Source organism: Typopeltis vanoorti, chromosome 13, assembly GCF_054136105.1.
Source record: "Typopeltis vanoorti isolate ZY-2024b chromosome 13, IOZ_Tvanoo_1.0, whole genome shotgun sequence".
Classification (NCBI taxonomy): domain Eukaryota; kingdom Metazoa; phylum Arthropoda; class Arachnida; order Uropygi; family Thelyphonidae; genus Typopeltis; species Typopeltis vanoorti.
This window is the reverse complement of record NC_143561.1, coordinates 25,072,875-25,099,498: the sequence shown is the minus strand read 5'-3', so window position 1 is coordinate 25,099,498 and position 26,624 is coordinate 25,072,875. Positions and strand designations below refer to the sequence as shown.

At 35.6% G+C, this 26,624-nt stretch overlaps 1 protein-coding gene and 1 non-coding gene across 3 annotated transcripts in view; one reads left to right on the top strand and one right to left on the bottom strand.

Moving 5' to 3' along the window:
- The window catches only part of LOC150099996 (uncharacterized), a 135,586-nt gene that overhangs the window by 82,169 nt on the left and 26,793 nt on the right, over positions 1-26,624 (top strand). For both annotated transcript variants that reach the window (XM_090402471.1, XM_090402472.1), the window contains exon 7: positions 17,513-17,749. In XM_090402471.1, the coding sequence (XP_090258597.1) occupies positions 17,513-17,749 (237 nt within the window). The remainder of the gene's footprint in view (positions 1-17,512; positions 17,750-26,624) is intronic.
- TRNAS-GCU (transfer RNA serine (anticodon GCU)) lies at positions 14,346-14,427 on the bottom strand. The gene has a single exon. It is a non-coding gene; the product is annotated as a tRNA-Ser (tRNA).

The window sequence follows — 26,624 nt, the reverse complement described above, 5'->3', positions numbered from 1 at the left end:
TAGCTATTACATTTTATTATTGACTCAAAAAAATAAAATTAAATTAATAACAGCAAATGCCCTTTATGAAAACCTGTGCTAAATCAACTGGATTAAAGAAAAAATAGAATAAAAAGAATAAAAATAGAATAAAATAGAAGGAAAAAGAAAACCAGGACGTCCTCTTAAACGATTCAACGATGACTTCTAAGGCCATGCTAGGCCTAAATCCTTGATACATATGATGATGATGATGATAGAATAAAAAGCAAGTGAATAAAAGGCTTGACACATACAGATAGTATATGCTAAAAATCTGCAAGGCCACCACTTAGATGAGTTGTTGATGTTATAGGTTGGGCAGTATACCATCACTTTTTTTAAACAAAAATATACCTTGAATCACAGGCAGTATCAAGTAAAATACAGGCAAATATCAGAATGGGGAACTGGACCATGAGACTTAGTTGTGCATATGGTTCCACAGAGAGAACTGGGAAGACAGAAGGCAGCTGACACAATAAAAAATTGGAAAAGTTGGTCCTTGGTGATTTAAACAACAGAGTAGGAAATCATCGCCAGATATATAGAAATATTTGGAGAAAAGAGATAATAATAATAATGGTAAATGCATACTGGATTTTTGTGTAAAGAATAGTGTTATTAAAATAATATAAAATAAAAATGTGCACAAATTCACAAATTCAATTGACTATGTGATTGTTGATAGTACTGTGTTCCCAATTTTTCAGGACACAAGAGGATACAGAGGATTTAAAATTGGAAGTGATCACAATTTAGTTTTGATTAGGATAAAATTGAATTTCATATTGAAAAGTTTGGAGCAGCTATTGGAGGTGAACTATAGACTAAAATACACAGACATTATTCAAGAAGAAAAAAAAAAAAGTTTTAAAACAAGAACCAAAGCTTAGAGATTCTGTGGCAAACACTGAAGGAAGCATCAATTGATTCAGCTAGAGAAGCATATAATGAGGTTGTCTGCAAGGATAGAAAAATCATAACTAATGGTGCACTCAGGAAATTAGAGGCAGTTAAGGAAAAGAAGTATATATCCAAATTTCCTGGCAAGTAAGTCAGCTTGTGCTCTTAGAGAATACAGAAAAAAAAAATGTAAGAAAACAAAGCACTATTTAAAATTAGCTAAACAGAAGTCATGGGAAAAAAAAGGGGGGCCTTCAACCTTGGTAAGAACATAGAAAATAAATATCAGAAAGGGGTGGGGGGGGGGAATATTCTTCAGGCTACTGAAAAAAGCTTACAAATGGTGGAATGAGTGCTGTAAAAGGAGTCATTTGTTCTAAAGATGCAGCTGTGTCCATAGAACTCAAATATCTGTGCCATACTTTATTGGCCAAAGAACTAATGATACATGGCCTTCACCCTACATTCAAACCTCATGTTAAATTAGCAATGCTGATATGCTCACCTAAGGATAAACGTCACCCTCTAACACATCCTGGAGTGTATGAAGTTCCTTGTGACTGACTTAGCTTACTATGGACAGACTGGAAGATCTCTTAACATTCACCTAGAAGAACATAAAAAATACATTCACTACCATTATTATGGCAAGTCAGGTCTGGTAAACCATGCTTTGGACACCCTTTTACACAGGATTAGATGGAAAAAAACTAATGTACTATTTAGAAGTCGTTACAGATCTGAGAGATTATTTTTTGAGTCAGCCCTTTATGAAATGACTATGAAGAATTCTCCTAACCTGAACAAATGTGGTTGCACTAATTTGACAAAAATTTGGAAGACTGTTATCTTAAGAGCAACTACCACATAGCTGTAATGTAAACGGGGGGGAGGGTTGCACCTTTATACTGTCACCTTTCTTTACTCCTTTATTCCTTTATTATTCCTTTATTTCCTTTATGCAAATATCTCCCCATGGACTTGTTATTACTAACACCATGTTCCAACATAAAAATTTGCACAAATTCACATGGAGAGAAGAGGCAAGGAATAAGAAAAGTCTCATTGACTATGTTATTGTTGATCGTGATGTTTTCTCCCTGGTGCAGGACACCAGGGTGTACAGAGGATTTGAAATTGGAAGTGATCATTATTTAGTCTTGAGCAGGATAAAATTGAATTTCATATTGAAAAGAATAACATGTTTGAGAACAGGAACCAAACTTTAGAGATTCAGTGGCAAGCCTTGAAGAAAACCTGGATTGATTCAGCCAGAGAGGTGTGTGGTGAGGTTGTCTGCAAGGATAGAAAACTCAGAACTCCATGGTGGACACAGGGAGTTAAAGAGGCAGTGAAGGAAAAGAAGAAATCATATCAAAAGTTCCTGGCAAATAAATCAGCTTGTGCTTTTAGAGAATATAGAGACAAATGTAAGAAAGCTAAACACTGTGTAAAACTAGCTAAACAAAAGTCATGTGAGGACTTTGGCAAGAACATAGAAAATAAATATCAAGAAGATGGAAGATATTCTGGATATTCTCAAGAAGATATTCTGGAGGTTGTTGAAGAAGCTTAGAAATGGAGGAAAGAGTGCTGTAAAAGGAGTTAGAGATGATATAGGTGACATGAAAACGGGAGACAAAGATATCCTTGAAGTATGGTGTAATTACTTCGAAAAATTGCTGAATGAAACAAGCAGTGATAGCACAGTGGTAAAAAACACTCAACAGGCATACAGTCAGGAATACATATCCATACTTGAAGAAAAAAGATAGAAAAAAGCCATCAAAGGCTTGAAATAGGGAAAGGCAGCAAGAGTAGATGATATTCGACCAGAAATGCTGAAGTATGGTGTGGTATAAAAGTCTTACTGTGGCTGCACCGCATAGTTCAGAAAGCCTGGATAGAGGGACGAATTCCTGATGATTGGAGTAGAGCTGTAATAGTACTCATATTTAAAAAGGGAAATAAAACTGAATGTGAGAATTACAGAGGTATTTCCCTACTGAGTGTCCCGGCAAGATTTATGCCAGTATACTTGAGAAACGGTTTAGAAGAATTGTGGTAGAACACCTTGGTGAAGAACAAGCTGGATTCAGGCCAAATAGAGGCTGTCAGGATCAGATCTTCACTTTACGACAAATAGTTGAGAAAGCATGGGAATATAACAAAAATCTATATTTAAGTTTTGTCGATCTGGAAAAGGTATACGACATGGTGCCAAGAAAGAAGCTATTCAAAACACTACAGTTATATGGTGTCAGTGGTGCATTATATCAAGCAATACTTAGTCTTTATTTGAGTTGTAAATCAGCAGTTAGAATTGAAGGAAGTACAGGAAGATGGTTTAATGTTAAATGTGGTGTCAGACAAGGATGTACCCTATCCTCTCTGTTATTCATTATCTATATGAATCACATTATGATGGAAAGTGGTATTGTTAAATTGTGAATGAAGATATTTATAATAATAATACTTCATTCATAATTAACATCATCTATCATATCATAAGCAGGACTTATTTAAATTTATTCTGTTAGTTTCTTGCTTATAAAATATTATTCATGTAATTCCTTTTAAGTTTTGTTAGTTAATTTTATTTATTGATTTTAAAACATATTATAGATATGAAAAGGCTCTGTATTAAAGTGTCAATTATTTTATTTACTTTATTCCTTTGATAATAATATAAGAAACTGTAATATATGTAATTTTAATATATCCAGAAGATTCTTTGTGGTATCATTTGATTGGTTGTTATAAGAAAACATGCAAATTTCTCCTAGCGTGTGCTGGAGCGTGAACTACTATATACGAAGGGAAAGGCAAGTTTGATGTGAGCTAAACCGGTGAGAACCAGTTTTTGTCAGGAAAAAGGAGGGAGTGGATATACGAAAACGAAAGTAAAAACAGAATCGAATAGGAGAGTATAGAGAATAGTAGCTGGAGATTGAAGGGGATTTTGACGTGCCGAAAACGGTATTTAAAGGACCGGGAATCGCTTGGTATTTTAACTTACCTTTTTCTGAGTTGGATTTTTACCAAAACTTCCTAACGTCTAGCAGTGAAATAGTGCAAGAAATAGGTTAATATGTATAAGAAAACGAAGAAATAAGTAGATAACTTAAACCAAGTGCATAAAGATTATATTCTCCCAAGTCTATAAATCAGTCGTGGAAATGAAGATTCTTTTAAGTTTGTGTTACTACATAGTAAAAAGTCAGCAAGGACTTAAAAATTGTTGTTCGATCTACTTATGATGTGTTGAAGTTATATCCTGGTAAGATTACCTTTACTATACTTAGCGAGAAGTAACGAAAATTAATTCCTCTGAAAGTAAATTGTTCCCAGTTGTAGTATTCAGCAAGTCAAGATTTAATATGTGATGTGCTAAGACTTTTCCCTCTTCAAGTGATAAATGCTATGTTATTGAATTAAGTGTTCATTAACTGAATGAGAATGTGAAGCCTATTTGTTGTAATTTAGGAATCTTGAACTTACATGAACTGAAATTGATTAACTGAGCCTAGAGAATTACAAATGAATGTCTGAATGTTCATGAGTTATATTCTTCTGAATATCTTGAACTGATTTGATATTTAAAAATGTTTTGAAATGTAACCTTAATCATAGTAGAGTGATGATATAAGTTCTTTGTAATAAGAAGGATAAGATCTGTTAAATATAATCTTTAATTATAAAGCTTAAGCTCAGCTGAGTAGTATACTAGTGACTTAATGAGAGTATATATATTCGTTCAATCATAATGTCCCTGTTGGAATATTGTGTTATGATGTCATTTATGTGTCACTGCATTAAATAATTTTGTTTGAATTGAATCTTGTATTTGCCTGATTGTTTCATTGCACCGCTCATTAAAATAATTCGAATCTCAGCGGGAACCCTATGTAATAAAAATAAAAACCTCGACCTAAAATCAACTTATGATAACCTGCTACAGTTGAAGGTTGATTTATCAAAGGTGCTCTTGCAATTTTTGAATATGTAGTGGCGCAGTATAATATAAATTTTCTTCATATTCGATTGATATATCAACCTACAACCATTAAATACCAACGAGAGAGAGAGAGAGATGATAAGACGTGATCTAACAGTATTAAACCTGATATCAAAATTGGAGATGTTAATCTCAACTCTTTACTCTATGCAGATAATGTTATACTTCTAAATAAATCTGCTACAAGTCTGCAAGATTTCCTGACTAAATTGAATAACTCTTGTAATAGATTTGGTATGAAGGTCAGCAATAACAAGACAAAGACAATGAAAATAGTCAGAAGCATTGAAAATATCAACTGCATTTTGAATGGAGAACCTATAGAATAAGTAAAACATTTCAGCTACTTAGGCATGATTTTTAGTGAAGATGGTAAATTAAATATGGAAATAGACAACAGAATCAACAAAGCTGGTATGGTAGGAAGTCAACTGAATAAATGTATATGGAATAAGAGAGAAATTAGTCAAAATACTAAATTAGCTGCATACAAGATAGTGTTCACACTAATTTTAACTTTTGGATCTGAGAGCTGGGTGAGAAGTAAGACCTTGACCAGAGACTGAAGATATGCAAGTCCTGAGAAAGATTAGGGCATGAACAGATGGCATCAATGGCAATATCATATTAAAAATGAGGATACTATGATTGAACGTAATATTGTTAGCATCCAGGAATGTGTTAGCTGAGCTAATCTCAGGTATATGGTAACTTAAACAGAATGGGAGAGAAAAGATTAGCAAAACAAGTGTTCTTTGCCAGGTTGGCAGGAAAAAGACCCACAGGAAGACCAAGATATAGTTGAATTGATATGGTAAAAAGTGCCTTAGAAGATAGAAATAAAAGATCTGATAATGTTGAAGTCTTGACAGGTTGATTTGGAGGAAAATTGTAGATAGGAAGTTAGAATTGATGTAATTTTTTCATGCAGTACTATCATATCCTTTGGTATACACCCCTTGAGGGTACATATCAGGAATTTGATGATGATGAACATTTTTTCAGCCACCTCCCAGGCTTTTGCAGTGCTTAGGATACCATGGCAAATTGTAATACTTCCGAAAATCTCTAAATGTTTTACCACTCTCTATAAACTACAAATCCTGGGAAGGTGTTCTTTGCATAAAAAAATTAAAAAAAAAAACACCTTAAAGTTAGCTATAACTCACTGATAAGGCTTAATCTCGTCAGTTGTGTTTGGTGGCAGAAATATGACTTTCACATTGGGATGAAAATAATCCAAAGACAGAGGATGACCAGGCTCATTATCCAGAAGAAGCATTATCTTAAAATGGATGTCTTTAAGCAAAAGAATAGTGATCCTTAGTTTTGTATTTGAAGAAGTATAGCTTTACTGATGCCTTAGAATTTACAGGGATTTATGGAATAATAAACAAGGAAAGTTTTAGCTTGTATAGTCACAAGTTGTTAAATATCTAATTAACAACTTGTGACTATAATTATGTTAATTAGAAATGTTAATTATCTAACTTTTGCTGCTTTAAAACTTGGCAGCTTCCCTCCTCCCACCTCTGAAAATAATTTTTTTTCCAGATAGAATAAACCAGCCTCATGTACGTATGCCATAGATTTCTTTCTCAGTAACTTCTTACATCACATTTTTACACTCATCAGCTGCTTCCACGTTGCCACTTACAACTTCATCTAGTAGTTTAATGTTATGAAAACACCTACCTGTTTCTTAAATCTCTTAAACTGGCCTTGACTAGCAACAAATTTTTTTGGCTTCATTCAGTTGCTTTCATTTCACATCATTGTAAAGACTAATCATCATTGTTTGCAGGGCTGCGCCAACCTGAGGGTGCAAGGCATGCGCTGCACCTGGGCAGCAACATTGACTTCAACACAACATTAACTAATATAATATTAATTACCCTTACTTTTAGATGTCAGACAGGATGACAAGACGGGCGGCCGATAAAAGTTTGCACCTGGGCGGGAAATTCCCTTGGCACACTCCTGATTGTTTGAATAGTTATTAGGTTTAAAGAAACACACACTTTTGTATCTAGTCTTCCATCCATGTAATCAAAAGAATGTTGTTTCATTATAATAGTGGATTTCAATGATGTATATCTTTAACATCTTCTTTCATGCATACTTCATCCTTAATGATTGTGTATTCACAGTTAGTGTAGCCAGATTCAAGTAATGTGATATGCTTGCAATATCTCTCTCTCTCAGATCTCCTCATGTCTAAGGACTCGTGACCTTCCTGATGATGCTTTACCATTTCTTTCTCTTCTGTGCTCCTCTTATTGCTTGTTCTAGTTTAAGTCCAGTGAATTCTTGATATTTGGTCAATTCACCTTTGGGGGGGGGGATAATGTAAATGATTAAATTACAAAATAATCATCTGGTTTACCCTGGATGATTATTTTTTCCAGGCAGTTACTTCCCTTCTACATATGTGTCCAAAATATTGCACTATTCTCTTGTCAGTTATGTTTATCAGTCTTGTGTGGATATTCAGTTCTAGGATACTTTTGTTTGTTTTTCTGTCCAAGACACACTTAACAATCTTCTCCAGCACCAGAACTCGAATACCCCAATTCTTTTTCTTCTGTCATCTTTTGTCATTCCAAGACTCAGAAGCATAGAGAAAGATCGAAAAAAACTAAGGTTTCTACAAGCTTAATTTTGGAGATGTGCCTGTCTTTCCAGATCTTAGTTAAATCAGTCATCGCTTTCTTAGCTAGTGCTATTCTTCATCTTCTTATCTCTTTTTTACATCCATCTGTTTTTGTTATTATCATTCCAAAGTAATTGAAATTGTCAACAATTTCAATTCCTTCTATATCTATCTCTTCTGTGTTGTTTAAAACCATTATTTTGGTTTTGTCTTGATTTATTCGTAAACCATGGCTTAAGCTTTCCCATTCTAATTGATTTAGGATGGATTTTAATTCCTGTTCATTTGTTGCTATTATCACTGTGTCATCTGCGTATTGTAGATTAGTGATTGTTCGGCCACCTAATTTAATGCCTCCATTCCACTTTTCTAGAGATCATTTCATTTTAGTTTCACTGTAAAGGTTGAATAGTAATGGTGAGAGTATGCATCCTTGTCTTGATCCTTTTTCAAATTGGAATGCAGGGGATATTGAGTTTTCAATTCTTACTGTTGCTTGATTTTGTTGATATAAGTCTTTATGAGGGTTACCAGATGGTTTGAGATTCTTGATTCTTGCATGATATCCATAAAATATCCCACCTCATACAGTCAAAGGCCTTGGAGTAATCTATAAAGCATAGATAAAGGCTTAAGTTTAATTCCTTGCTTTTTTGATTATTTGTCTGATGTTAGATATATGATCTCTAGTTCCTCGACCTTTTCTGAATCCTGCTTTGAGATCTGATGGTATATAAAACTTTGCAATCTTTCCTTAATAAAGTGTAGCAAAATCTTGCTGCTATGTGAGATAAGTTTTAATCGCCTTTTTTGTAGATTGGGATAATGGTGGAACTAGTCCAGTCATTTGGCCATCTTCCAGATTTTGTTGCATAAATCATTTATCCAGTTGACTGCATTCTCTCCAAGATTTTTCAGCATTCAGCCGGTATTGAATCAGGACCTGGGGCTTTGTTATTCCTTAATTTTTTCATTGCTTGTTCTACTTCACTTTTGAGGATATCTGGCTCCATTTCCATGTTTTCCATAGCTCCTTTGTCTTCTTGTTGAATAGCTGGGTCCTTGTAAAGCTCGGCTTTCCAATATTCTTTCCATCTTCTGGCTATGTCATTAGTGTCATTTAAGATCTTGACGTTTTCCTCTGCAATTATATTAAGTTTTGGTTTGAATTTTTTGGTTATATCCTTAACCTTCTTGAATAAATCTGTTGTTTCATTAGAGTTGGAGTGTCTTTCTATTTCTTTACGGATGTTTTGGATAGAGCTATTTTTATCTTTTTGACAAGATTTCTTAATAGCTTTATGCAGGTTCAGGTAATTTGGGTTTTGCCAATCTGTTGTTTTAATTTGTTTCCTTTTTTTCAATTAGTTCTAGGATTTCTTTTTTAATCCGTGGACTGGCAGTCTTCCTTTTTATTGGGATGTTTGGCTGCATATTTTGCAATGGTTTGTTTTAGGTGTGTCCAATGTGATTGTGTGCTTTTTTGTTTCTTGAGCTCTGCTTCAATGTTCATAGTAAATTTGTTGTCCATTTGTGAAAAGTCATATCTTTTGTTGCTGTTATTCTTGTTTGCTTTCAGATGGATCTTTAAATTAGAGATTAATAATTGATGGTTTGATCCACAGTCTGCACCTGGCAGTGTTTTGTTGTTATTGATTAGTGTCCTCCATCTTCTGTTGATTAAAATGTAGGTGATTTGATTCTTACATCGATTCCCAGTCTCCTCTTGTGCTGTTTGTACATAGTGTTAGTGATTGCTGATTCCCTTTCAATGCATAACTCCAATAGTTTTTCTCCTCGTTCATTTCTAATTCCCAGTCCATATTTTTCAATGATTCCATTTAAGTGATCATCATGTGCCTTGAATCCCACCTTAGCATTGAAGTCTCCTAGAATTATTCGAATATCCTTTCTTGGTATTGTATCCATAGTTTCATTTAGGTCTTTGTAGAATTTCTCACTTAATTCATCTTCTGCAATGTGGGTGCATAAACTTGTATTAGCGTTAAAGAGCCAAGAGGCTATTTTTCCGGCAACATAAATTAAGTTAAGGGGATAATAAATCCCTTATTATTTTACAGCCAGATACGAAACTCGGAAATCGAAATCTAAGAGTTTCATGCTGAAGAACTATTGGCGAGTCCAAGCGTAAGTCATCACTTGGGTAGTACAACACTATGGCAACTCGTGTCAAAGGTGGAGCAGGCTCCATCACTATCCTTAATATTTTCTCATAATGTAAAATGCAGCTCCTAGGAGATGTGTGGAAAATTTCAAAATTGCATGGGATACAATCCCTTACCTGTGGAATGTCACAGCACAACCAACCGGAAATACGAATAATCCTTAGTTTTTGAATTAATCCATTTTTTACATTATGAGGAGAGGTTACTACTCATATACATGGGTAGTAACCTCTCCTCATAATGTAAAACAGTAATACATCTCCTAGGAGCTGTGTTTTACATTATGAGAAAATATTAAGGATAGTGATGGAGCTTGCTCCACCTTTGACACGAGTTGCCATACTGTTGTACTACCCAAGTGATGACTTACGCTTGGACTCGCCGATAGTTCTTCAGCATGAAACTCTTAGATTTCGATGTCCGAGTTTCGTATCCGGCTGTAAAATAATACGGGATTTATTATCCCCTTAACTTGTATTAGCGTTGTTGGAATTGGGTTGGTGTTTAATCTTACTGTTATGATTCTGTTACTGACTGGGTTGTATCCTTTTACTGCTTTACTTATGTTTTTATTAACAATGATGACAGCTCCCTTTTCACTGTTATTGTCTGGACCAGAGAAAAACACCTTGTTTCCCTTATGTGTTGAAAAATGACCACATTCTTTCCAGTGAGTTTCTGCCAACCCTAAGATTAGTATCTTATTGTCTTCCATTTCATTCTGTATTATGTTTAGTTTCCCAGGTTGCAGGAGTCCTCTGATGTTCCATGTTCCCATCTTGAAGGTCTTTCTGAGAGTTATTTTATGATGATCTGATTAGTGATTTTGTGGGCTGGGGTTGTCATCAGTCTTGTTGACGTCATTATTCCTCAGCCTAGTTAAATTTGATCTTTGTTGCACATTCCTTTCCCCTCCGTGCTTAGAGGTACTGCCTTGGTGTGCTGGGTGGGCAGCTGCCCCTCTGTTATAAGGCTGCATCATTATCATGGGATAATAGTAGAGTAGTTTCCCATTGCCTTCTCTACTACAGTATCCTGGCCAGAGAGATGAGCAATTCGTCCATATCCCAAGGTTATCATGTTGGAGCCAAGTCAGTCCCCTGGATCTCTGCCTCTTGTAGCATATATACTACAAGAGGTTAATACTGGTAACGCTGCTGCCCACTGCTAGGTATTTTAGTAGTTAGTTGAAAGAGGAGGAAACACCCCTAGCCCTCGAATACTCTAATGGCTCCGGGGGGTTAGTAAGAGAGACAAGAGATAGATATTCAGCTTAAAAGTAAAGAACCTTCATTAGGAGGAATGTTAGTATGAGGGTAGAAGCAATAAGTGGAAGAATAAGAGAAAAGTATGACCAAAAGCTTGAAATAGATCATATATAGCTCTGGGACCACGGGTTAACCATGCCCGTGTCTGCAAGCCCCATGGGGGTTTGCAATACCCAACCTTATTAATGATGTTCATCTCCAGATCCATCTTATTACATCTTGGTCTTTTATTTGTCATTATTAACCAGTAAATCTCATTAAAATAAAAAAAAAAAAAGGAGGTGTGAGATCTGTTCAGTGGAGTTGGCAACAAGTGAATGAGTCTGCCATGAGTCCGATGATTCACAGCCAAACACTGACTCCGATATACACAGTTTCATGGAAGTTTTGTGCTTAGATTGTCTGTAACTGTCAGGTGGTATAAATCAGAGCTATATAAGTGGGCAACTCTCTCTCTCTCTCTCTTTTTTTTTTTTTTTTTTTTGAAACCTCACTGGAGACCAGAAATGAAACTTTTGAAGACCATTTCAGGCTTCCAATAAACAGGGTGTGGTCTCACATCAGTTGATGCCATCTAAAGACATTCACAAATATCCAGATCCTTGGCAGGAATCAAACCTGAATCCTGTTGGTTGGAGAGTGGATACATTAACACTCAGCTAACCAGGTCGTCAAATTGTACCTAAATAGCCAAAATATTTTATTCTCCTATAGATTCTCCATTGAGATTGTAGTTGTTTTCCATGAGGTTCCTGCCCAGTTTCATGGTTTTTGCCTTTTCATTGCTGATTTTTATACAAAACCTATTATAGCAGTTATTCAATTTAGTTAATTATTATTATTATTATTTTGGGCAACTCCAAGGAGTTGACAGACTCATTGAGGGAGGCCCTAACATCATGTCAAGAACAACTATTCGACATTCACACAGTATCTATCATACCTCGCCGTGAACTCATTCACAGTCATAGCACCCACAACAGACTCTGGCAGCTTATTCCACTCATTTACCACTCCGAGTAAAAAACCTAGCTCTAACACCCTTGTTAACCACATTCTTGCCCAGCTTCCATGTATGGCCCCTTGTCCTCCCACCACCAGTCCTATTCTCAAAACTATCTTCTGGATTGATCTTATAGTAACCCTTCAGTAATTTGAATGTCTCAATCATGTCACCCCTTTTCTGCCTATCAACCAATTTTTGCAACCCACAAATCTTCAATCTGTTCTCATAAGGTTCATTCCACAGACCTGCCACCATCTTGGTCACTTGTCTCTGGATCCTCTCCACCTCCTCCCCATCAAGAAGAAACCCTGGCACCCATATCTGGGCACAGTAGTCCAGATGGGGGTCTTATCAGGGCTCGATATAGAGGAACAATAACTTGTTTGTCTCTGCTTGTTAAAGTATTTTTCAGTAACCAAGTGATTTGATGAGCTGATTTAGCCACTTTTGCAATGTGCCCCCTAAACTTCAACTCTCTATCCACCAACACTCCCAAATCCCTGGCCTCATCAATCTCTTGGAGTATGGTTATACCAATATGATGTACTGCTGCTAATCTTTTCACTCCAAAACGCATAACCTTACACTTTGCCACATTAAATTGACATCCATTTTCCCTAGCCCAGTCCTCCAAACTATCCAAATCATCCTGCAAAATTTTGACATGCTGTGCACTCACAATTGCTCTACCCAACTTTGCATCATCAGCAAACAAGTGAACACTTCCTCTCAGATCCTTTTCTATATCGTTAATGAACAAATTGAAAAGTAGTGGTCCAAGAACAGAACCCTATGGCACACCACTAGTCACAAGCCATCTTTTGGACTCCACTCCTTAATAAACCACTCTCTGCTATCTCTCCATCAACTGCCCTCCTATCCATCTCACCAACCCTATATCCATCCCCATCTGCTCCAGTTTACTGATTAGCGTTCCATGTGGTATCCTGTCAAAGGCCTTGGCAAGGTCCAGTAGAATCACTGTAAACCCATTACCCTTATCCAGTTCAGCCGTCACTGTGTTATAAAACGTGAGCAAGTTACTGAGGCATGATCTACCTTTCACAAAACCATGTTGCCCCCCCATACAGTATCCCATTTTCATCTATCCAATCCTGTATTCTTCTCTTGACTAGTTTCTCCAAGACTTTGACAACGATTCCTGATATGCTAATCGGTTTATAATTTACAACAGTAGTCTTGGAACCTCCTTTATGTAGTGGAACTATTTTCCCCTCTTTCCACCCCCTCGGGACTAACCCAGACCCGAGACTCAGATCAAGGGTACCGACAATTCTTTAGCCGTTCACGTACGACACGAGCTGGTATACCATCCAATCCCACAGATGTATTGACATTGAGGTTTTGCAATAGACTACTCACCTCCACCTCATTCACCACAATTCCCATATAATCTATTGGTTCATTCATTTCTGCAATGTCACCACCTGGATGATATACCCTTGCAAAGTGCTCGCTCAGTAATTCCACTATATCAACTGATTTGGTTACCTCCCTACTATCGGCATTCTTTAAAATCATTCTGCCATATACATTTTTTTTTACTTGCAACATATCGAAAAACTGTTTAGGATTCTCTTTAGCCTGCATGGCCAATGTTCTTTCGTAATCCTTTTTTGCTTTTCTTACTACACTCGTTACCCTTCTGGCCTGGACTTAATACTGTTCATGTGCCTGCCGGTCACCTTTCTCCTTAAATTCCCTCCATAGTTTCTTTTTTTGCAGCTCAAACTTAATGGTGTTATTCATCCATTTAACTCCTACTTGATTTATTATTCTGACTCTAGGTATACAGTCAGCCATTGCTTCATGCAAACACGTTTTAACTGCCTCCCATGCACTGTCAACTTCTAACCCTTGCAGTTGTACATGCCATGGCACTGTACCAATCAATCTCCTAAGCTTGTCATCATACTTACCATTCCACATGTACCCTGTCTTAATTGTAAATTCCACACCTTTAGCCACCTCCCAAGTCAAGACCCCATGATCACTCTCACCAATTGGTGACAGCATGGTCATATTCGTTACAGCCAAATTCTCAGATGCAGTTACCAGGTCAAGCACTCTCTGACCCCCTAGTATTTTCCATTACATGCTGTCGCAGATAGTTATCCCTTAATAACGGCATAAAATCCAATTCTTTCCTCCCACGTGTCCTCTCCTCCTCCCAATCAATGTTACTATAATTGAAATCTCCCATAATAATTACCCTCCTTCCACTCATTTCTTCTATTTGCTTATGCATACTATCTCCAAAGAGTATTTTCGACAAGGATGGGATTCGAACCCACATGGGTAGAGTCCAGTGGATTAGCAGTCCATCGCCTTAACCACTTGGCCACCTCGTCAACAGAGTTAACTATCATGTCAACTAGTTAAGAATCATGAAGACTTATACTTGATTTATTCAAGAGTATAACATCATCTACATTAATTGAGAAACTGAGTTGAATAGTTCAGATTTTGATATCAGGTTTAATATTGTCTGAAACAGTTTGAATTCTACCATGGATTCAAAACTGCAGCCCATTGGTTGGAGAGCAAATACACTATTCACTCAGTCACCTAGACCAACTTTTGATTAAAGCATCACATCAACTCTTTATCATTAAAGCATTATCCTTGATACTTTCAGAACTTTTTTTTAAGTTTTGAAGGTAATTATTTTGTAACTACTTTATATAAAATAATGGTGGTTATTTTTTTTATTATCCTTTCTTTTAATCACCATATATGCTGGCATACACAGTAGCATGGCATATAAGATGATCCCCAAAATCTCTTTTCAAAATGTTTATTTTGTGCTGTGCTCACTATAAGACCCACCACAAATTTTATGCTGACAGTTTCTTATGCAATTATTTTACTTGAATATTATAAAATAGGCATAGGATTCACCTCAGGTATTCTCTTTATCATTTATGGTCTGAATGTATGAGATGATTGGTAAAATTGTTTGTTACATTTGTTGTTTCAAGGATACTTGCGACATAAGACTGAATGATATAATCACGTAATCACAAGAAAGATATTTATTTAACCAAATATTTCGGTCTGGAAATAGCAGACCATCGTCAGTGGTATTACAAGAACAGTTTAAAAAATACAAGCTAGAATACTAACAATAGATCATTAAAATTAGAACACGCCGCGTGATGTTATATCACTAAGTATGAAACGGAATATTTTGAAGTAGAAACATGATTGAATTTGCTATTAAAAAAAAAAATTAATTAATGAGTAATCTTGATTAGACTTTCCCAGATTTTTGATATAGATATACAGTCATTATGATTCAGGTTGGGGTGATGGAGCAAGGCCTCCACGCTTTCAAGGAAAGCGTTGAGTCCTCTTTGCATCTATTTTCCCTCAACCATCTTTTTGGGTAAGATATATAGATGACATATTTACTATTTGGCCTCACAGCAAAAATGCTTTACCTTCCTTTTTAAACAGTATTAATTCCTTGCATCATCGCATAAAGTTTACTATGGAATTAGACGAAAACAACCAGTTATCTTTTTTAGACATTCTCCTCATCTGATCACCTTCAAATATTCTTACAACTACAGTATACAGGAAACCAACATTCACAGGTCGTTATATTCTTAAAGAATTAGCCCATCATCCATGTCAAAAAACAGGAATTATAAAATGCCTCATCAGATCAGAAGAGCCAAAACTAATTGTTTTACTTTTGATTATCTACAGAAAGAATTTTCTACTATCCAACAACACATGAAACTCGATGGCTTTTCTGAAAAAAGTACTCAACGTCTTCTCAATTCTTATAATCCTCCACAAAACAACAAAGTTTCAATACGTCGAGTGCCTATTCCTTATATCTCCGGTATTTCAGAACCTATCGCAAGAATTTTAAAGAAATATGATTTAACAACTACGTATTCACCTATTAACAAATTCTTCTCATTTTCCTTCTCCTAAAGACAAACGCTCAACTTTATCTCTTCCTGGAGTTTATCAAATTCCGTGCAACTGTGATCTCTCTTATTTTGGACAAACTGGACGTTCTCTTGAAAAAAGAATCCAAGAACATCAATCATCCATTCTTCACAGCAAACCTGAAAAGTCTGGATTGGCTCAACACGGGATTGAAACTGACCACAGCATCCTTTGGTCCAGGACTTGCCTCTTACATAGATCCCGTTATAGGTTCGAATGTTTGTTCAAGGAAAGTGTGGAAGCCTTGCTCCATCGTCCCAACCTGAATCGTAATGACTGTATATCTATATCAAAAATCTGGGAAAGTCTAATCAAGATTACTCGTTAATTAATTTTTTTAATAGCAAATTCAATCATGTTTCTACTTCAAAATATTCCGTTTCATACTTAGTGATATAACATCACGCGCTGTGTTCTAATTTTAACGATCTATTGTTAGTATTCTAGCTTGTATTTTTTAAACTGTTCTTGTAATACCACTGACGATGGTCTGCTATTTCCAGACCGAAATATTTGGTTAAATAAATATCTTTCTTGTGATTACATGATTATATCATTCATTGTTTGTTACAATTATACCATTCTTCAGTTTCATATATTGTAATTTTATGTGAGCACCAGTTTCATTAGGATTTAAATGAAAAAAACTACATGCTTGCCCTACTGAATATGTTTATTAAATGCAAATGTATATTAAATATATTATTAAAACATAGTACAAATCTCTAACATAACACTGCTACACAATCCATGCTTCAAGAGCTATACAGACTTGCCAATGTTTTTTATTACCAAATGCAAGATTTTATACCCAGAGCATAAGATAACCCATAATGTCAGCAATTTATTTTTTAACTTTGAATATCATCATATAAACTGACATGGTATATATTATCATTTCATATCATCATTTTTTTTGCATTATAATATTAATGCTTATTTTGAAATTAAACATTTATTTGTTCATATTCATGTTATTCTGTGTTTCTAATTTCTTTTAATTCTTCTCATTTTTTTATGGCTTTTCACTGTGAGTAGTATTATCTTTTCATTATTCCATTAATTTTGGCCTTATTTTAAATTCTGTACCAAAAAATCCTTTCAAAGTAATTAAGAACATTCTACAAAATACTTCCTTCTCAAGGATGTTCACGTATGTCTTCATATCAGTATTCCTTTCAAAGAATTAAATTTAGTAAGCAAAATTTTAAACTTTTAGTACAATTTATTAGCCTTTAGGGTGGGTTGTGTTGGAGAAGCTCTGTATAAAGGAAATTTTGATATACAAAATAGTCTTTAAAAACAAGAACTATATGAACCTTTATGTTCAGAAATTTTAAACTGTTTAAACTATTATCAGATTTTATATTTAGAAATTTCATATTCAAGATTTATCTTAACAAGTTAATGAATTTTGTTAGTATTTTAAAGTAATATGTATAAGAAATAACTAAAATTGGATTTATTTAGGTCTTCATGTCTCTCTTGAAATGGATGAAGCATTTGAAAAGGCAGTCTTCTCGCTTAAGGAACTAATCCAACGGCAGTTATGTGATTATGAAGCTGAAGAAAGAGCTTTGAAAGTTATGTTAGAAACTGAACAAGAAGGACAGCGTGAGGAAGAAGCTGCTCGAAGGTTAGAGAGAATAAAAAGGCTTGTAGATGCACGTCAGAAGGAAATTAGGAAATGCTTATTTGGTGATAAAAGTAAGAATAAAAAACTTCTCAATATTATACCATTTGTCAAACTCAGATATTGTACTATTTAATCTAGCTGTAATCTAGCTCGCCTCCTCGTGCACCCTGTGTAACGCTCATTGAGCTAGAGCGATTTGGCAGCCACTGATGAATTTTATTGATGATGCTGACAAAAAACTGGGATTTAGCCTTAAGATGTGTCAACTGAATATCGAGGGAATTAACAGAGCAAAATGTGACTATCTCTGCAAAATACTACAAGAACATAACACTGACGTTATGCTTCTTCAAGAAACACATGCCGAAAATGAAGACGACCTTAATAGAAGAGGAAAAATAACTGGTTACACTCTGATTGGTGCTACATACCGTCGGTGTTATATTTTTTTATTTTTCTTTTGTTATATTTTATATTGATATGTCTTTATTTCTTTTATACCTATTAAATTACGTATATATTTTTAGTCATACAATCTCCTCTTTTATATACTTCTTTATGTGTGCCTAACTCGACTCTACCTAGGAATGATTCCTTTTCGGACACTGGCAAATTTATATTTTTTTGCTGCGCCAGCCAGTATCCTATAACATGAGTTTATTCAGGTTCAGGGAATATTCCTAGATTGGTTGGCATTCACTCTAACACACTCTAAATAGATATCGGTACTAATTGCAATCGTGGCCAATGACGATTACTTAAGCACATTCATCAAAATCTCTCCTGCTATGGCAGTTCTAATTTTTATAAGTGGTAATTTGAAATCTCGAATTCAGGCATGAGTCGGGTATATTCAACAAATCATGTTTATTGGAACTAATGACAATTACAACTAAAATTGGATTAAAATACTAAAACTTCCAAATCTCTTACTAGGTTAATATTTCACGCTAAGCTAGTTACACAATTCTAAATTAATCAAAATGCACTCAGATCACAATGCTAATCACACCAAACAGTAGAACTAAATGACGATATTACTCTAAATCAATTCTCTTATGCATGCTACTCTTAAAGACATTTTATACAACTTGTTACTATCTGGTAAAGGTCATCCACTAAATATAAATACACATATAATTTCAGTCACACGCAACTATATAGATTCATTCCTAACATTTCTTTGTTCAACAGAATTATGCGATTTCAAATTACGAATTCTTATCAGAGTCCGCTATGGATTGTCCACATAACTTAACCTAACATTAATTTCTATCTCTTTCAAAACACATAGTAAAGGTCTTTACATTACCCAGTTCTTTCCGAAGGTCTGTTAATGGCCATGTGTTGTTCGGTTATCCTTCGATCGGTTGTCTCGGCGCCTGGCTTATGGCTACGTCGTCCCTTCTACATTTTTTCAGACTCGAACTTCTTACTGCCTCGACTGAGGGTTATCTCTGCTCCTTTTTGAATGGGACATCCAGCGACTGGCACATTTTTTCCATAGGCCGATGATTTGTGAGCAGCTCATCGTGGAATCTTGTTCAGCATACTCAGAAAGACTGTCCGACATCATAGGACCCTGGCTCGTCCTTTCTCCGTCCACTGGTCAGGAATCCTTGAGGTGAAGTCAGGAACAAAAAGCCCCGCAATATGGCGCATATTGCCTTATATTCTCTCTCTCTTCTTTTTCGCATGACCCTTAAATTTTATGCTCCCAAGATGATCCTCAATTTCCTTACTGCCGTTAGGTGCTGTCTTCTAGGGAAGCGCGCTTGTGTCATCTTCCGTGTATGCAGTACCCTGCAGCGTTACGGCCGACACGTGCGTTTCAGACGCGACCTTTGCACTGATGCTCTTTACTGTCTGGCGATTTACGAAGTTTCAGACAGTTTAATAGGACAAATTTTAACTACTATTTCCTTTTTACAAAAATCATAATATCTGATAATTCTCCAGTTTAGTTTTCGACTACAAATATTTCTGATAAAATTTATATACTATTACACAATTTCCTATACAACAAATCAGAACTTTCTGCTGGTGAGCAGGTATTATCTAGGTTAGCTAGAATTCTCATGTTAGATTCTGAATGAATAATTTCTTAAAATTCGTCCATTCAGGATCTAACACCAGAATTATGGCATTGCAACATATATGAAGGATGATATAGAAAATGCTTCTGTCCTGAAAACGAGATGTGATAACGATACCCATTTTGTGAGTGTGAAAATTCACAACATAACAATAGTCAATGTCTATAAACCTCATTTAACATCATTGTCTATAGATGTGATACCTACTTATCAACATCCAACAGTATGGATTGGTGATTTTAATAGCCATCATGAAGAATGGAAGTACCATGATAACGACTGCAGTACTACTCTCGTTCAATGGGCAGAACTAAATAATATACACCTTGTATTTGATGCCAAGGATAGAGACACCTTTAGATCATTAGCATGGCAAACAGAGTCTAATCCAGACTTATGTTTTGTTTCAATAAACACAGAAGGGCAACCATTACCAGCAAGACGATATGTACTTTCTAACTTCCTACACAGTCAACATCAACTGTTGTTACTGGAAATTGGTATGACACTACCTATAGCAAGATCCTTTCCACAACTGCGTTGGAATTTTAAAAAAGCAAATTGGAGAAATTTTGTGAATGAATTGGATAAATGTGTTCGTTGGATACCTGCTAGTGTTGCTGAGTATAAGAGATTTGTAGCAGCAATCATATCAACTGTGAAAAAATATATCCCTAGAGGTTACAGAAAAGATTATGTCTCCGGATGGAATGAAGGGAGTGAACACTCTGCAGAGAGTTCCTGAAAAGTGAAGATCCTGAAATAGCAGATGAATTACTACATAGCCTGAACTCATCTCGAAAAACAAAATGGATTGATATGGTTGAAAACCTTGACTTCAAATGATCAAGTAGAAAAGCTTGGAATCTTCTCCAACACCTATCCACAACTAATCTACCTAAAAGAAAAAGCACAATTATCTCCCCTGAGAAAATTGCTAATCAAATCAAATATGTCAAGGGCACCAAGGGACCGTGAACATACCATGAAAGTTAAGAAAGAACTTAGAGCTTTAAAAACAATTGCCCCTGCTTTCTCACAATATTCCTCAATCTTCACTATAGATGAAGTAAAAGCCGTCATAAAAGATATCAAAGCAGGCAAGGCCCCAGGCTTCGATGGTGTTCATCCTGAATTTCTGATTAATAGCGGGCCAAATACTATAAAATGCCTCTGTGAATTCTTTTCTGATATATTATTGACTGGCCGACTACCTAACCAGTTTAAGAAGTCAAAAATAGTTGCTATTCTTAAACCTGGAAAACCACCCCAGGAGGCAAAAAGTTACAGACCGATTACTTTATTGAATTGCACCTATAAAATGTTAGAACGCCTTCTGTACAACAGATTGTCCATACCAATTATGCAGCTTGTCCCGATTGAACAAGCTGGTTTTAGAGAAAAGCGTGGTTGCTGTGATCAAGTGCTCACTTTAACATCATACATAGAAGCTGGATTTCAGAAGCAAGAAAAAACATCAGCTATCTTCTTGGACATAACAGCAGCCTATGATGCAGTATAGCATGAAGGTCTTGTATACAAATTTCTTAGCATTTGTCCCATCTAAACGGACTGCACACTTAATTTCCTCCATGCTCACTGAACATTTCTTTCAAGTTATATCATCATCATCATCATCATCAAATTCCTGCCATGTACCCTCAAGGGGTGTACAGGATATGACAGTACTACATGAAAAAATTACATCATTACTAACTTCCTATCTACAATTTTCCTCCAAATCAGTCTGTTACTTGTCAAGACTCCAACATTATCAGATCTTATATTTCTCTCGTCTAAGGCACCTTGTACCGTATCAATCCACCTATATCTTGGTCTTCCTCTGGGTCATTTTCCTGACAACCTGGCAAAGAACACTTGTTTTGCTAATCTTTCCTCTCCCATTCTATTTAGGTGACCATACCATCTGAGATTAGCTCTGCTAACGCATTCCTGGATGCTGACAATGTCAAGTTCTTTCCTAATATCCTCATTTTTAATATGATATTGCCATTGATGCCATCTGTTCACGCCTCTAATCTTTCTCAGGACTCTCATATCTGCGGTCTCTAGTCTTTGGTCAAGTGTTTTACTTCTGACCCAGCTCTCAGATCCATAAGTTAAAATTGGTTTGAACACAGTCTTGTATACAGCTAATTTAGTGTTCCGACTAATTTCTTTCTTATTCCATATGAATTTATTCAATTGACTTCCCACGATACCAGCTTTGCTGATTCTGTTGTCTATTTCTATATTTAGTTTACCATCTTCAGTAAAAATTGTGCCTAAGTAGCTGAAATGTTTTACTTGTTCCACAGGTTCTCCATTCACAACACAGTTGACATTTTCAATGATTCTGCCTATTTTCATTGTCGTTGTCTTTTTATTGCTGACCTTCATACCATATCTATTACAACAGCTATTCAATTTAGTCAGAGAATCTTGCAGACTTGTAGCGGATTTATTTAGAAGTATAACATCATCCGCATAAAGCAAAGAGCTGACATTAACATCTCCAATTTTGATATCAGGTTTAATACCACATTCCTTCATAATGTGATCCATATAGATAATGAATAACAGAGGGGATAATGTACATCCTTGTCTCACACCAGATTTAACATTAAACCATCTTCCTGTACTTCCTTCAATTCTAACTGCTGACTCACAACTCAAATAAAGACTAAGTATTGCTTGATATAATGCCCCATTGACACCATATAACTGCAGCGTATTGAATAGCTTCTCTCTTGGCACCTTGTCATATGCCTTTTCCAAATCGACAAAACTTAAATAGAGATCTTTGTTATATTCCCATGCTTTCTCGACTATTTGTCGTAAAGTGAAGATCTGATCCTGACAGCCTCTATTTGGCCTGAATCCAGCTTGTTCTTCACCAAGCTTTTCTTCCACAATTCTTCTCAACCGTTTCTCAAGTATACTTGCATAGATCTTGCCAGGAACACTCAGTAGGGAAATACCTCTGTAATTCTCACATTCAGTTTTATTTCCCTTTTTATATATGGGTACTATGAGAGCTCTACTCCAATCATTGGGAATTCGTTCCTCTGTCCAGGCTTTCTGAACTATGCAGTGCAGCCACTGTAAGACTCTTATACCACCATACTTCAGCATACTTCAAGTTATATTAGGAAATGAAATGTCCCGACACCGAAAACTTAATAATCACATGGCAGATGTCACTTTACATATCTTCTTTGAAGGATGTTTACTACGACACAATAAGTTTCCAAAGTACTTAAGCATGACCCTGGACCTCATACTCTCTTACAAGCAACACCTAACAAACGTTTCTGCAAAGTAAGAACCCGTAACAACATAATACAAAAACTAATAGGCACGACATGGCGAGCAACAGCTGATAATCTGCAGATTACAGCTCTTGGTATAGTTTTCTCTGTTGCCGAATATTGCTCACCAGTGTGGCTAAATAGCACACATGTTAAACTTGTTGATAGCCAACTAAATAATACAATGAGACTGATTTCTGGCACAATTAAATCAACGCTCACACACTGCCTTCCAGCTCTTAGCAACATTGTTCCACCGAATCTGTGCAGGACTAAGGCTCTCTTACAGAAATATAAGAAAATCTTGGAGAACACAGCCCTACCAATACATTTAGATCTCCCAGACTTAAGTGTACAATGATTGAGATCAAGACATCCACTACTACAATCTAACTTTGACCTGAAGTAAAAGTGGCAAAAACAGTGTGAGAGCCAGACAGATGACATCATGAAATTTTCTCTCAAAGAATTACAAGAAAGTTTGATGCTTGCTCACACCTCCCATGAAAATCCTGGACTCAGCTTAATAGAATACGAACTGGTCATGGTGTATGTGCAGACATGCTTCTTAAATGGGGTAAATGACCATCCCTGCATTGTGATTGTGGAGCTCAAAGACAAACTGTGGACCATATTGTGACTCAGTGTTATCTCAGAGCATATTCAGGAGACAAATTGGACTTTTTAAGTACTACTCCTGAAGCTATGAACTATCTGACCAATATGGATGTACCCATTTAATTTTATTGGTTTTTAAAATGACTTTTGACAATTTTATATGTTTTTAAAGTGACAGTGTATTGTACTGCATGTTTTGTTATTCATGCCATACAAATAAATAAATAAATAAATTGTACTGTATATAAATGAGAATTACTGGAACTGACTCATGTATTTTAATGAAAAAGTGAAGACTCTAACATGTTAAACTATGCATAACCACGAAAACTCAAGTTTCTGGGAGTATAAAATCCTTGCTACTTCTGTACAAGATTGACTGTGAGTTAGCCAATCCCATACAGAGGTAGCGTCATTTGAAAAAGCCTATATAAAGATTATTTTCATCAGGATGGTGAGAATCAAGCTCCGTTCTTTTCTGATCAAAGAAGGCATGTCCCATTGTTCTTGTAACTGTGTTATGAAGGTACTTATTATGAAGTAACTATTATGAATAGTTAGCAGTGCTTTTTTGAGGGGGGGGGACAGTATGCAGCAGTACAAACTTGCCACCACTTTTACTAACAATTGCATGCAACATGCTACAGATGCGGTATTGTTTTATTCAACTTTTCCTGCAAAGAAAATAATGTGTATCAGCACCTATTGTTTTCCAAAAAAAAAGCACTGGATATTAATGCCTTTGAATGCCCATATAATACAAGTATTTGAAATTTATTCTCCTGATATTTCTTTTTTACATATTTATATATATATGTTTGTGTGTGTGTTTATCCACATCACTGCTATATGTGGATAAGAGGATAAGGAGAAAGAAAGAATCTCTTAACTTGTTTCTCGAACAGCTGAAAGTTATAGTCTTTGAGGGAAGCTGTTCCAAAGAATAGAGATAGATGCAATGAAAGAGGAGAAGAGAAGTTGGTTCATTAAGTTTGGAACCAGATGTTAAAATGGATTTTGTCTACTCTTGTTATTACAGAAAGAAGTGGGATGATGGTATTCCAGTTCAACAGAACATTGTCCATGAAAGTACCTACAGAATAGAAACAGGGAAGAAATCAAACATCTGTGAAAGTGCAGTGAAACTTTGAGAGAAGAAGCATCAGTTAATCAGATTGCTGTCTTCTGTATAGCATTGAGCAGTTCTAGGAGAGGTTTTGGGTGCATCACCCCAAATCTGAGAGCAGTATCCCATGGTTGGACAGATTTATGATTTATACAGTATTAGAGAAGTAACGTCTTTCACTTCAGAAAAATCACATCAAGTTTCATAGAAGCTGAAAAAGCTATGGCTGAGATGTGCCAGGAAAAGCTGCAGTTGTAAGTCAGCAAGAAGAGAAATTTGATCATGTTTGGAGATCTGTGATATTATCAAAAGTAAGGAGAAGTTATGTAATCGTTCTTGCAAGAAATTAAAGAGGGCTGTATTTTGGTAACATTTAAGTTTGTAAATTTATCCTCACTGCAGAAATATCAAGAAGATCAGGGGCATTGATTACAGAATATCTTGAGGTTTTAAGGATTGGGCTCTGTGAGGTTTGTCAAATGAGAAGAGGAATTAAGTATTTCATCATCAGCATAGCTATGAATAGGATATCAAGTTTAATTTAATTTGGCAACAAGTGGGAAAACGTTCTACAAATATCTCTAATCCACAGTTATTGTAATAATAAGGTGATGTGACTTTTTACTACTTGTATATGGGAATACATACATATACACTTGTATACAAATATCTCTGATCCAGAGTATTTTAATAATAAGGTGATGTGGCTTTTTACTACTTGTATATGCGAAATGTATGAGTTCTGCATTAAATCAACCTTGATATCTCTTTTGGGTTTGGCCTCTACTGATGAGACCCCAATAAAGATTGAAATAGATCTGGATTGTGGTCCTCCCTTAACGTATAGCATTACACATGCTATATAAAGCACATTTCCTTTCAGAAGCATGCTTTGTATTATGGACTACTAAGAAAATTTATGTGAAGTCATTAGCTTCCCCATACAAGTAGTCTAGTTATGAAGATACTTCATGTGCAGACTTTGCTTACATGCAGATAAAGAATTGAACAAGAATATAATTTTGGCAAGTTTAATGTGACAGGTAAGAATGATTTGAAATGGAAATAGAATTTATGTAGCTTCTGAGAGATAACTGCTTAAAATAGTTCGTGAGAGGAGATGCAGAGTTTTAAGAGTACTGGATCTAATGATAACATTAAATGATTTGTCCATAACCTGGATAGTCCTCCTTTGCCTCTGATTGGGAAGAATGATTATACATCTTAACCCTGGAAGTGGCTAAGCATGAGGATTTTTAGAAAGGCTATATGTAAAATTACAGAGCCATTGTAATATTATAACAAACTTGGGAGATGGCATGGACCAGTGCAATGGCATCAGCAACTGTAAGGGAAAGATATTAGCATGGTATTGGAAATGGTAGAGGTGTATGAAGGAAACAGCATCTGACTTTGCATACCCAGAGAATTAGGAGATTGAATCAGATTGGAATGAAATAGGTAAGGGCTACCATTAAACAGGAGCTGGGGGGGAAAATAAATAAAAATTAAAAAAAAAAAATATATATATATATATATATATATTTTAAAAATAGATATTTAATGACTTTAAACTGAGATAAAATATTAAGTTTTAATGAGAATGATACGATTAGTTTCAGCCTTTTACAGCCTTCATCAGGTATCCACTAAAGGTAGAACACAATAATAAAAATTGAAGTTACAAAAAAAACTGAGAATTACAGACAAAAATGCAATACGTAATTGACATAAAAAAATGTTGTATTTTTCAAGTTGTTCTATCCAACGCGCCATTGTCTGTTGCGTGCATGCT